The sequence below is a fragment of the Leptidea sinapis genome, chromosome 26, assembly GCF_905404315.1.
Source record: "Leptidea sinapis chromosome 26, ilLepSina1.1, whole genome shotgun sequence".
Classification (NCBI taxonomy): domain Eukaryota; kingdom Metazoa; phylum Arthropoda; class Insecta; order Lepidoptera; family Pieridae; genus Leptidea; species Leptidea sinapis.
In genome coordinates, this window is record NC_066290.1 from 1,349,130 (window position 1) to 1,361,604 (window position 12,475).

Sequence of the window (12,475 nt, forward strand, 5' to 3'; positions counted from 1 at the left end):
AAATGGACCCATGCTAGTGGTTTAATTGCGGAAACAGGAGCCCCTATACCATACCATACCATACCAAGTCTCTCCTTGTTGCTACGAGTGACAGAGTGTGTTAGCTTTCCTTTTCAAATTTCGAGATACAAACAATTCTAATGACAGCTTCCACACATTCAAAAGGAGAAGAAATATCGTATTTAACGCTCCTAAGCACATTCAAGACATCCTTGGTTCTCTTGAATGTGAATTGATTGCAACAACTTCCAACTTAGAATAAACTTTTTCTGTGCTGTATCAGACACCTTGTCTGTAGTACCCCGTCATCCTAGTCTCTGTTGAGCTTCGTGCTTCACCTAAATCCAGATCAACTGTTTCTACAATGATTGCTGTCGTAGTAGTGATCACTCACTACTATTTTTGACCGCGTTGACGTTCCTTTGGGGGTTACGATCCAGGGCTTGCTTCGTTTCTAATACGAGAATATGTTCAGCGCAACTTTTCGCGTTTCATTCGTAATTCGATCAACTACTCATTGCCATGTTCCCACAGATGCATATTACAGAGATTCTCTGGCCAGCTTTAACTAAACGAAAATGACAAAAACTATACGACTGATATAAAAACTTCAATTTTAACACTGGACAGTAATATGTTAAACTTGATTAATTCTCTAAGTTGACTTCCGAGATTACCAAATGTGGAAGAGTAATGCGAAGGTTGCAATAGTTTCGACAGTTTGAAGTTCCTGGAGTTACTGATACCGTATTCCTTGTGGACTTGTTGTGCAGCGTTTGTGTCAATGAACAATATCATAAACTAAGTTCCGCTGCACCTCAATACGTTCATTTTCCGGATATCAATCTTTCGTGGATTATTACAAAATAATTAAGACATGATCTATTGTTTGTCATATTGTTTTAAGTTAGTTTTGATAAACAATGGACCCTTCCAACCTTTAATATTTTGGAAGGAAAGACATTTGTTCCGATCCTACTACTAAAGATAATTAAACTATCAAAATAAAGATTAACTTGCACAATATCTAAGTCTATTTTTTAATCTTAGTTTAGCCTTTATGCAATGATTCGTGGAATCATTTTAATAATTATGGTAATTTATCTGTCATATTATTATTTATAATATTTCTCGCAATTGAGAATGCACATAAAGTATATTTCCACACGGCTCTACGATGCGGTTTGTTTCAACACAAGTTGGACGTCCAAGGTCCTCGGCGCGGGCGCTGGCGCGGCGTACAACCACAACCTTGGCTCTACAACACTTTGTTAGCACGCAACATTTCACAACTTTATGATTCACTCATGTGTCCACTGGCGATCACTAATCCAAGCATCCGCAAGACCTCGAAGACAAATACACAACAAGTAGATAAACAGCTATTTTACAGCAACACTTAAAAACATCGCAAATGTGTTAGACTCAGTAAGTCGTACATCTTTGTGCCGTTTGGTGTCGAGACACTTGGCCCGTGGGGCCCAGAGGCGCGGAGAATATACAAAGTACTATCCTCGCGCCTCAATAAGGCTACTGGAAACTCAAGCGCTGGTAGCTATTTCAGTCCACGGATATAGCATAGCTTTCCAAAGAGGAAATGCTGCCAGTATTCTTGGTACACTTCCACGTAACGATTGTATTAATTTAATGTAATCATTTTATTCTAAATATTATAGTCTAGGAAATAAGATCAAAAGTTTTTTTTTAAATAACAATTAATAAAATTTTAATACCAACTACTAAAAATTCACAAATAAATTAACGTCTAAATACGAACTGTAAAATGAAATAGAAAACCGTTATAAAACTTTAATAGAAACAAACTCTTAGCTTCAAAGAATAAATTTCAAATCACAATGTCTTATATTCGAACAGTAATCAGGCAGAATAACGTCCTAACTTACGACATCTTCACCCTGTCCACATGTAACTGTCAACAATAGTTATGAGATTTGTTTTGTTCGAATGAACATTTATTAAGTACTTAAAATATTATACTCGTCCGTATCGTATATAAAAACTTTATTAATGTTTTGTTCAAATAATAATAATGAAATGTTTTCCTTCAAGTGTACTAAAACTTTAAAACAAATAGGTACATTTAGGCAACCGGGTGCTGGCTTAGATAATGATCATAAAAAATATTTAGTAGAAGCGCTGTTGAGTTGTTCGAGGAAAATTGGATATTTTTCATTTTAAGATATTCGTAGGTTAGTATTTAGGTAGTTAGGTTTTTCCTGTAGTTAAAATTGTAATAATAAACTCCCACAGAGGTACGAACGTTTCACAAATGTAAGCGATGAGCATTCGGGCTTTGTTTGTGAAAATTTCCCAGCTAAAGAAAGTTATACACAGTTAAAAGAAAGAAAAATGATCGTGGGCTGTTTCTAATGATCTCCATCATCTTCCAGTAACTCAATCCCTGTCTCTTCTATCGAGGACTAATATAAAAATATAATGAATTTGGAGCTAATTATCTCTTAATAAGACTTATCTATTATAATGATTTCCTCATAATAATGCCTTCCTTATACAAATCAGTATCTTATCTTAATTCAATTCATAATGAAGAATACTTGTACCAAATCACATTCTTAGATCGGACGCACTATTAATTATACATGAACATGGTTTATATTGGAATATCTCAGGCGCCAATCCTTGTATGTTATCGACAGTTGTCAGTGCGGCGCAACAAATGTGTAGATGCTTTACCACTGCAATGGTGGATTTCAAGCTATCGTTGAGACAAACCTTCCTGAAGAATGGAGGACAGCTCAGATGGGGCGAAACGCTTTAGAATTACAGTTAGGTTTGTGTTGGAGTATACCTGGTAAAGTCAAACTACTTTAAAAATTATTTAATTTTCTGCAAAACTGTTTAAAAAATGGTAGATATTAAAATAATGTATATAAGTTACACTAGGTACCTTAGGAATAGGATATTCGTAGAAGAAGATAAATGTTAAAGTTCCTACGAGTCATAAAATACTTGAAGCTTTGAAGGCAATGTTCACGCTCAGTTTGCTTCTTCTCTTCTGATTGCATAACCAATGTCCTTTATATGGTGCTGCGCAATTTATTCAAATTCATAAAACTAAATTCATTGTAAAACTTGTTTAAGTTATTTATTATGGTTGACAGCCAGCAAATCCTAAATTATGTGCCTCCAGAGAGCTCAAAACAGTATACTAAGGGTACTTTCATTGGCGCCTTGGTACGCTCGAAACTCGGAAATCCATGAGTATCTGGAAATCCCAACCATATTTGAAGAAGTAAAACGATACTCAATCAACTATAAGGCTCGTTTGACAATTCACCCAAACCCGCTATCCAGTATGCTCTTGCAACAAAATCCGATTAGAAGACTCTAAAGAGAGCCGATGTGCTATTTAATTAAGGGGAGATGGGGCAGTGGCTCCACCTCGCCAAACCTCAACCTCTTGCAACTCACCTGATTATAGTCTTGAGGACTGATCGCAGGTCTAAATAACGGAAAAAAAAATTAGTGGAAGTCAGGATGAAGTACAAAACTTACTTAAAATAGTATTGAAATGAGTATAACAACATTTAATAACAATAAGAAGTTTACAAACATTAGTCTCAATTACTTTTATCATTCAAATAATCTTTTACATTATAATAGGCCTTAGATGTTAATTTATTTTTTACGATATTGCCAGATAAATACCTGGTCGCACAACATCTCGAGGTCTTTACGAATACGAATGTTGTACTATCTTAACACATTTACAAATACTAATCAAATCAAATTAAAATCACTTTATTCATGTAAGACAAGGAAATGACACTTATGAATGTTGAGTTTTCTTTTCTTTTTACATTTACCACCGCTTTTGAAAAGGTTGAGCTTTAAGGAGAAGAAGTGGCAAGAAACTTATTGCTACTCTTTAAAATCAACATTTACAGCTTCATCCTTTTACAAATCATTTCGACTACAATAAATGTTAAGTGATGCATCAAAAATGCTCTAACATCACACCCAATGCCTAACACGAGTAAGTCATAAAAGTAAATGTAAATTAATACCTACGTTAAAACTAGAGTTATTGAGTACCTTAGATGCATCAATCCACATAAATCGTAAGTAAATAAATGTATCTTGCAAGCATTTTATTGGCGATTGTAAAAATATAATAACTTTAATTTTAAGAACATGCCAGAAATTCTGCTCGAGTTTCTGGTAACAGGATCATCCTGCCACCACAAGTAGCGTCCGTTCACGAGCATGACGCGTGGGCTAACCATCGCCTCCCTCGACCATATTTTAGGGACCCGTCCCACGTCGCCGCCACAAGCAGTACTTGTATTTTATTTGTACTTTGACTCGTTATGATCACTTACAGGTCAAACCAATCAAGTTGTGGAACTGAACGTGTCTGGAGGCCTGGGGCTAAACAAGATGTCGAAGAGAGAGGAGGCTCCGTACGCGGTGGAAGACGCCCAGGTCGTGGGACTGAACTTCCACCAGAGCAAGGAGGTGCTTATCATGGACCACGGACCCGGCTCCAACGGAGATGTGAGTTATTAAAATCAACACGGAAATTATTTAAACAGAACTTACTTTCAATTAATAAAATTGCAGAATTGTAGTTATTTTCTTTAATTTATAAAAATTGAAATTTAATTTAATATTTATAGATTTGTTATTTAATACTGTTAACACATTAATTATGGTTGCTATGTTTCAGCTTCCTGGAAAAGTGTCGGAGGCTGTCGCGTCCGAATGTACCAACTGCACTGGGAGATTCAGTGTAAGTTTTTATATTTCAACAATTACTTCATAAACTAAAAGTCCTTACCACATTCGTCTTTTGGTTAAAGCATTTTGATAATATCTTATGTCTAGTCTTATGTAGTGTAAATCTTTACATTCATGATTGATAGAAAAGTTTTCCAATAAAAATAACTACCATGTGCTAATTGTTTAGATATGATTTACTCTACGATTACAACCGATCATTAGTACATCACGAAGCTCGATAACTTCTATATATCTTCCTCGATGTCTTTGGTAGACTAAGAGTTTAACCTGATTTTTACCGCCCAATTCCACTACACTACACACTACAAATAAGGATATCATCCCCACCATGTGGATGTGTGGCGGTTCTCCACAGTGCGGTTTTCAAGGAGATTTCTTTCAAGTACTACAAAGCTGTGGAATAATTTTCCTTGTGCGGTGTTTCTGGGACAGGCCGGCAACTCTCCTGTGATTCCTGTGGTGTTTCAAGAGAATGTGGGCGACGGTGATCACTTAACACCAGGTGATGCTGGTTTGTCCTCCTTTTCCATAAAAAAAGAGCGAAAATTGGTTTTATGGCAGAGGAGGATAAACTAGCAACTGTTGGTATGTGAACTCCGTCAACCAAAGTCTCTTTGCACTGCCTTTCTCCATTAAGTTATTTCAAAACACCTCTATGGACCTAATGGATAGTATGTCCTTTTTTGTCGTGTCCAAATGACTATATGGTAATTAATATTTTAGTTCACGTCCCGCGGCAAGATAAAGGCTTTGATCCAGAAGAACTTCCTCCGGATGTGGCGCAACATCGGTGTGATGCTGTTCATCTTCGCGCTCCCCGTGATGCAGGTTATACTCTTCTGTCTGGCCATCGGCAGGGATCCCAGCGGTCTCAAACTGGTAACTATCACTGCCATCTAAATATTACTGGTAGAATTAATTCAGATACAAGATATTTTGCGAATTACCGAAACCTCGAGGGCTATTAGTTTAAAAAGACGTTGAAACCTCAGGAAGATCAAGTGCGTTATGTTCTCTTCCCTCCGTCAATTTTTTTATTAATCATTTATCTACTCTAATGTTAACTCACCTCATCACAACTCATCTGAATTGCACCAAATCACTACATAAAAAAATTGTGTCTGTAATGTCAAAATAGCAAACTTTTTAGTCAATTTAAAAATTTCATGGTGTGATTATCCTCAAAACGACAAGATAATCTCTGGCAGGTAGCTCATATTATAAAAACATACATTTATTTTAGAAAATAAAGTACTCCGAGTCAAAAAAATACAACCAATGAAACTTTGAACTAAATTTGATTTCATGGTTAATAATTAATTAGAGAGTAGAGTAACATGGTATTTCAGTGTCAATTAATGAGATACTAACAAAGACTTATCGTTTCAGGCTATAGTTAACCATGACGTGAACGTATTCGACGGTTACTGCCCCTATAACACATCCTGCTCCATGAAGAACCTGTCCTGCCGGTACCTCGACCACCTTAAGAACGGCTCCATCATCAAGAACTACTACGCTGACCTCAGCGATGCCACGCACGCGGTGCAACAAGGGGACGCATGGGGAGTTATCTACTTCAACGAGAACTATACTGACTCTCTTGTGGCTAGGTTGGCTTTAGGTAAGTCTTTGTAAACAGTCGTTGAAAATTATATTTTGGATGGATTTTCTGAAAATCCGTTCTTAGTCAGCGTCTACATCCAAAATAATTAACTATTCTAAAATTAATTGTAATACAACTAGGTTAAACTTTAAAACATATTCTACAGTTATAAAAATTAATGAGTATTAAAAATCTAGTAACGAAAACTACAAAATTTGTTTGACCAGAAGCTAAAGAAACAGAGAAAATTTCGTAAATATACATTGAATTGAAATGCATAATACTATGTAACCGTGAAAGCTTAAAACCATACAACCTTACTTACAGGTGACATCGCGGATAATGAGACGATTGCGTCCTCCGAGATCGAGGTGTGGCTCGACATGTCCAACCAGCAGATCGGACTCATGCTGAACCGGGACATTCAGTTCAGTTACAGAGACTTTGCCAAGGTACCAAGCTATCATACTTTTTTTGCGAAAATAAGGGACGAGACGAGCATGTCGTTGAGTTAATGGTAATTGTCACGCCCTGCCCATTACAATGAATTATTGAAAAACAACCAAAAAGTCTGCGCGGCACCACAATTGCACTCGTCACCTTGAGGCACTAGTTGAAGTCTCATTTGCCCAGTAATTTCACTATCTACGGTGCCCTTCAGACCGAAACACAATAATGCTTACACATTACTGCTTCATGGCACCATTGTGGTACCATAATCTAGCCGGCATCCTGCGCAAAGGAGCCTCACACTAACAAATATACTTTATACACTAATAAACTTTATTCAGCATACTTGGAGAGAAAGTACTTTGAATAAATCAGGATAGTAATGAGAGGAGAGAAAGTACTTTGAAAAAACAGGATAGTAATGTAGTGCATGAGCATTAGCTTTTATTTTAAAATAATTCTAACCAAAACACGTTATGCTTTAGGGCAAAAAAGGGTACCCACTTAACCGGCATTTTGAGCAAAGAGGCCTCCTATTGATAAAAATTACATGTAGTTCAAACGATCACTATATGGAAGTGTACTACTAGGCATAGTAATACTAGGCTGCATCTTCGGCCGAAATAGTTGCTATGATGATTTTCTTTTTCCCGAAGATGTCTCAATACGTTATCCATGATAATATATATAAGAGTATATTTCCTCTTAGAAGCATAGTTATGAAGAGTCTGGCAACTTGATCGTATACTTATTCCGTATTTGGAAGCCACCTGGAATGAGTACCTACCTAAAAGCGGCAAGCGACATCGTAGACGATGGCTTGGCGAATCAGTTTAGACAAGGTTTCCTGTGACACCAGAGAATGTTCATTTAGTTTAGTTTCTAGAGTTAGATTGTAAAAGTTATTTTAAAAGATCTATATATTTTATTATAGACCATTATATGAGATTTATATACAGTACCTATTATGAATTATTTATCTCCAATATATAATAAAAATCGCCCAAATATACCTACCATTAAGGCAAAACAATCAACCAAAATCATTACTTAAATTCGTTATTTTTTGGTTTGTTTTGTACTTTTATCTTATTATATTAAGTGTATCCTGTGAGTGTTTTGTGAAATAAATTGTTTTCTTTCTTTCTTACTAAATAGTGAAAATCAATGTTACAGGACTTACTGTCAACTTGCCAATACAATCCGAAAGTGGGAGACATCCCGATCGACTTTAAGGACCCGATCTACGGCGACAACAATCCTTCGTTCACGGACTTTGTGGCACCCGGAGTCATACTCACGTAAGTAATATTTTAGTTACTTAATGGCCTTAAGTGACCAGATATTGGCCTACATTCTAACGCTAACGCGTTTTAATGAAAACTCACTGGTCCTCGCACACAAAACTTTCTGTACCATCGTACCAGACATAACCATAATCTTTGTAAGATAATACTGGAGTATATACGGCCTAACCAAATTACATTTGTAAATCTAGGTCAAGTGTGGCTGGCTTTTTACGACTCGTCAATCAAAATCTGTTACAGTTACAATAGATTCTCTTTCCATTTCTATCTTGCTGAATCTCTGTTAGATATGTTCTTCTCTCTCGCTCGCTGTATACTGTATGGATAGGTATATATTACACTAAGCATATACTTTTGAATTATTAAATAAAATAATTTTGTTAAATAGCTAAGTCGCCATTATTATTTATTGTTACAGCGGCAATAGTAAAGCACACCCTTTCAACCCTTTCAATATATCAACTTTGTTTTGCTTCGTTCTGTATGGGATTCTTAATTTATTGGTATTGCCGTAATTTTTCACAAGTTCCTCAATATTCGGAACGTAGCAAGCATATGTAGCAATATATATATCAGTGGTCCTGCAAGTAATAAGCACTTATAACATTTAAATTTTTATTCAAAATTGAATTTAAAACCAGTAGAACGTCGATCGACCCATTCGAAGTAATATGCCTCATACGTCACCTATAAGGTTCCTATTTATTCAGATTTCTATAGATACATACAGCTCGCCGAAATATGGTTCCCGTTGGTTAGTTCCCCTTACCCTTGGGGTAAGGAACTCTAATAATTGTGATATGAGATGTATCTAATTAATACGATTCCTATCAAAACATACCATCACAACCTTGAGACGGCTCAGCTGGCCTTGTGTTCCCTTACGGAGACGCAGATATCTCGACCTAGCGATACGTCATATTTAACGTACCCCGGGTACAAAATTGAGCATAATTTTTTGCCTCATGCCGGGGTATGTGTGTAAGTTAGGGAGGATATCTGCTGACACTGTAGGGACCTGTCTACTCTCTGGCTCCGTGTAGATTTTGAGGACCGCGAAAATAATAACTAATAGTTTATAATATTTTAAGAGGAGCATCTTTGTACATTGATATACAATTAATATTTATTAAAATGAACATAATTCGTTTCCAGGATCGTGTTCTTCTTGGCCGTGGCGTTGACCTCGTCGGCGCTGATCGTGGAACGTATGGAGGGTCTACTGGACCGCTCGTGGGTGGCGGGCGTGTCTCCCGGGGAGATCCTGTTCTCGCACGTGGTCACCCAGTTCGTGGTGATGTGTGGCCAGACGGCGCTCGTGCTGGTCTTCATGATCCTGGTGTTCGGGGTCAAGTGCAACGGCAACATCGCCTTCGTGGTCATGCTCACGTTGCTGCAAGGTTTGGACCTTTGTATTATTTTGGCTTTCTATTATGGGATATGGGTGCAATCTATCATTCGGCTCAATTGCTGGTGTTTAAATTTAAATAATTAAGGAATTCAAACGAGTGGTTTAAGTAAACAGGAATTATTTATTCAATTCGACTTTTTGCTGTCTAAAAGTTTTCCAGGATGACCGAGGTTGACAAGAGTAAGTTTGAGTTTTTGTACCAGTAGGAGGCTCATTTGCACTAGATTATGAGTACCACAACGGCGACTATTTCTGCCGTGAAGCAGTAATGTATTAGCATTACGGTCTAAGGGGCGCCGTAACTAGTGAAATGACTGGGCAAACGAGCAGCTGTTGTAGTGCCGCTCAGAATTTGTGGGTTTTTCAATAATTCTGAGCGGCACTGCATTGTAATGGCGTATCAATCACCATCAGTTGAACGTCCTGCTCGTCTCGTCCTCAATTTTCATTATAAAAAAAGTAATTGTCACAGATGATATAAAAAACAGCTATTTATTGCCTCAAGCCTTGTCCACATACAACGGCAAACGAAACGAAGGTAATTCCTTCTCTTCCACTCGCCGCGCCAAACAACCATCTTTCTCCCTCGCTCCATAGCTTTATCGCCGAATTCGTTATGTTTGGCAACAGTGACTGGCAGTGTCCGCTTATTGTTTACAATTTTTTAAGTATTATTATTTGTACACCTTCCTTAAAGGCCGGCAACGCTCTTGTGATTCCTCTGGTGTTGCAGGAGAGTGTGGGCGGCGGTGATCACTTAACACCAGGTGACCCGTACGCTCGTTTGTCCTCCTATTCCATACAAAAAAAAAAAAAAAAAAATAAGTCTTACACGTGTTTTAATTCCTTAGAAAGCATTTTATTTAAATGTAATCTGATGGTCTGACACTGCGTCACCCACGCTCTCAAGCAACTTTACCATTACTCCTGTCCTATCGACTTGCTATGACCACCCAAAGTATTACCGTTTGATCGTACTAAAAAAAAGTAATTTGCACCGTGTAATATACCGTCCGGAATAAGGTCAATTAACCGTTCACAGAATATTGGACCCTGGATAATTAACACGTATTGTATTTTTTATTAAGACACCAAGAATCATCGTAAATGAGCCTCACCTTTCACGCTATCTAGCAAATCCAGGGGGTTAGAAATCGAAAGAAGCAAATAAAATTCTTTTTGCCCGTAAATTTTCTAAAACAGTTATCTTATTTTTAAGTATTTTTGAGATTTTTTTAAATATTTTTCAGGTCTTTGCGGAATGTGCTTCGGTTTTGTAATCTCCGCCGCCTGCGAGTTAGAACGGAACGCGATCCAGCTTGCCTTGGGTTCCTTCTACCCGACCTTACTGCTGAGCGGCGTTATCTGGCCCATCGAAGGCATGCCCTGGATCCTGCGCTACGTCTCTCTCTGTCTCCCTCTCACCCTCGCCACGTCTTCCCTTCGATCCATCCTCACCAGGGGCTGGCCCATCACAGACCCCGAGGTTTACATGGGTTTCGTTTCAACTATTTCATGGATTCTACTATTCTTAGTGGTAACAATAACAATTCTAAGGTTCAAACGAGGTTAAATTTAAATTTTATTTATTATTTATTCTGCTTCTGGGTTGCCTCTGTTCACTTTTTATATCTGGCAACCCATCTCGACTTTCTAATAGACTTTATATAACAAGTTTGCTCAATTTACTAGCGATTCGTGTGCTATTTGTAATTGGAAGTAGGGTGTGTCCCCAATGTGTGAAATTTTTCCCATTTCGGGTGTTTATTCCAAACAATATTTTTACATACTATTCGATTGATTGTAATATCCATAATGTAACCATTGCTTCAGATACTGTACGTACTGATGTATAAGTACTATCCAGTCAATGATAACTTTGACCCTAGAATAGCTAAAATGTAAATAGTAGAATATTAATAGTACTTAGCTAAGGTAGTTGGGATGTTAGCAATTATGATTGGTCCAAACTTTGGGTGTTTTTATTTCTGGTGGACTGTATTGTCTATGTCGCGATACCTGATGAAGTTACCATAGATTTAGATGATGCCATAAGGCATTGACAGAACAAAGCTTTACGTATATTGTTTCTAATAAATTCTATTTCTAAATATTGAAGTCTGTTACTGAGACGCAAATAAGAAAAATTAACAATGTCATTACTGAAAGTCAAAAATATTTTAATTACCTTGATTTTAATAGGGTGAATAGTTAAAAAGTCAAAATACGTTCAGTGATATGTTGATCTATTATTTCTTATTTTGTTTAAATAAATAAAAAAACAAACATATCCCATTGCAATAGCAAACTTTATTTAGATATGTCTTTAATATCTTTTACCAATTGTATTTTATTTCAAATTGTTCTCTAAGTAGAGATTACAATTGTAATCAATTTGAGACTTATCATAGTTATCCACAGGTATTTAAAATCCTTATCTTTTCTTAAAAATGTCATTAATATTTTTTTATTCGTAGATTAAATACGGTGTATAATATGTAGTTATAAGTGTAAAATAGAAATTATGTTGTGTTTAGCACTGGCAACATTGTAATTGCCTCGTTATACAGACCTCTATAATTTATACGATGGACCGGTTTTTGCCACCGCTATAATGATTTCGGTCGATTGACTTTACTACAGTTCATTGATTGTACTTGGAACTAATACGTCAGTTGACTATAAAAACTGTTTTATTGAGAACTCGGCACGAACAATATAATGTCTCCTTTGTACGTGATCTCCAGCGCATAAATTATAGGTGACTTTAGAGTTACAAGTTTGATACGGTTTGAATGTGAACGGCAATCAATGTGTAATAAGTTTATTCGTAGCGAAGTCGCCGACTGTGATTATTTTTGCTAACATTGACATTTTTGTAATGACAATTATATACAATAATACTGTACCAAATAA

General features: G+C 36.7%; 1 protein-coding gene across 2 annotated transcripts in view; it reads left to right on the top strand.

Annotated features, from left to right (window-relative positions):
* LOC126972287 (ABC transporter G family member 23) overlaps positions 1-12,475 on the top strand; it is a 119,060-nt gene extending 106,585 nt beyond the window's left edge. For both annotated transcript variants that reach the window (XM_050818934.1, XM_050818935.1), the window contains 8 exons: positions 4,367-4,539; positions 4,712-4,774; positions 5,509-5,664; positions 6,175-6,409; positions 6,719-6,843; positions 8,018-8,142; positions 9,304-9,548; positions 10,810-12,475. In XM_050818934.1, the coding sequence (XP_050674891.1) occupies positions 4,367-4,539; positions 4,712-4,774; positions 5,509-5,664; positions 6,175-6,409; positions 6,719-6,843; positions 8,018-8,142; positions 9,304-9,548; positions 10,810-11,132 (1,445 nt within the window). In that variant the 3' untranslated portion in view covers positions 11,133-12,475. The remainder of the gene's footprint in view (positions 1-4,366; positions 4,540-4,711; positions 4,775-5,508; positions 5,665-6,174; positions 6,410-6,718; positions 6,844-8,017; positions 8,143-9,303; positions 9,549-10,809) is intronic.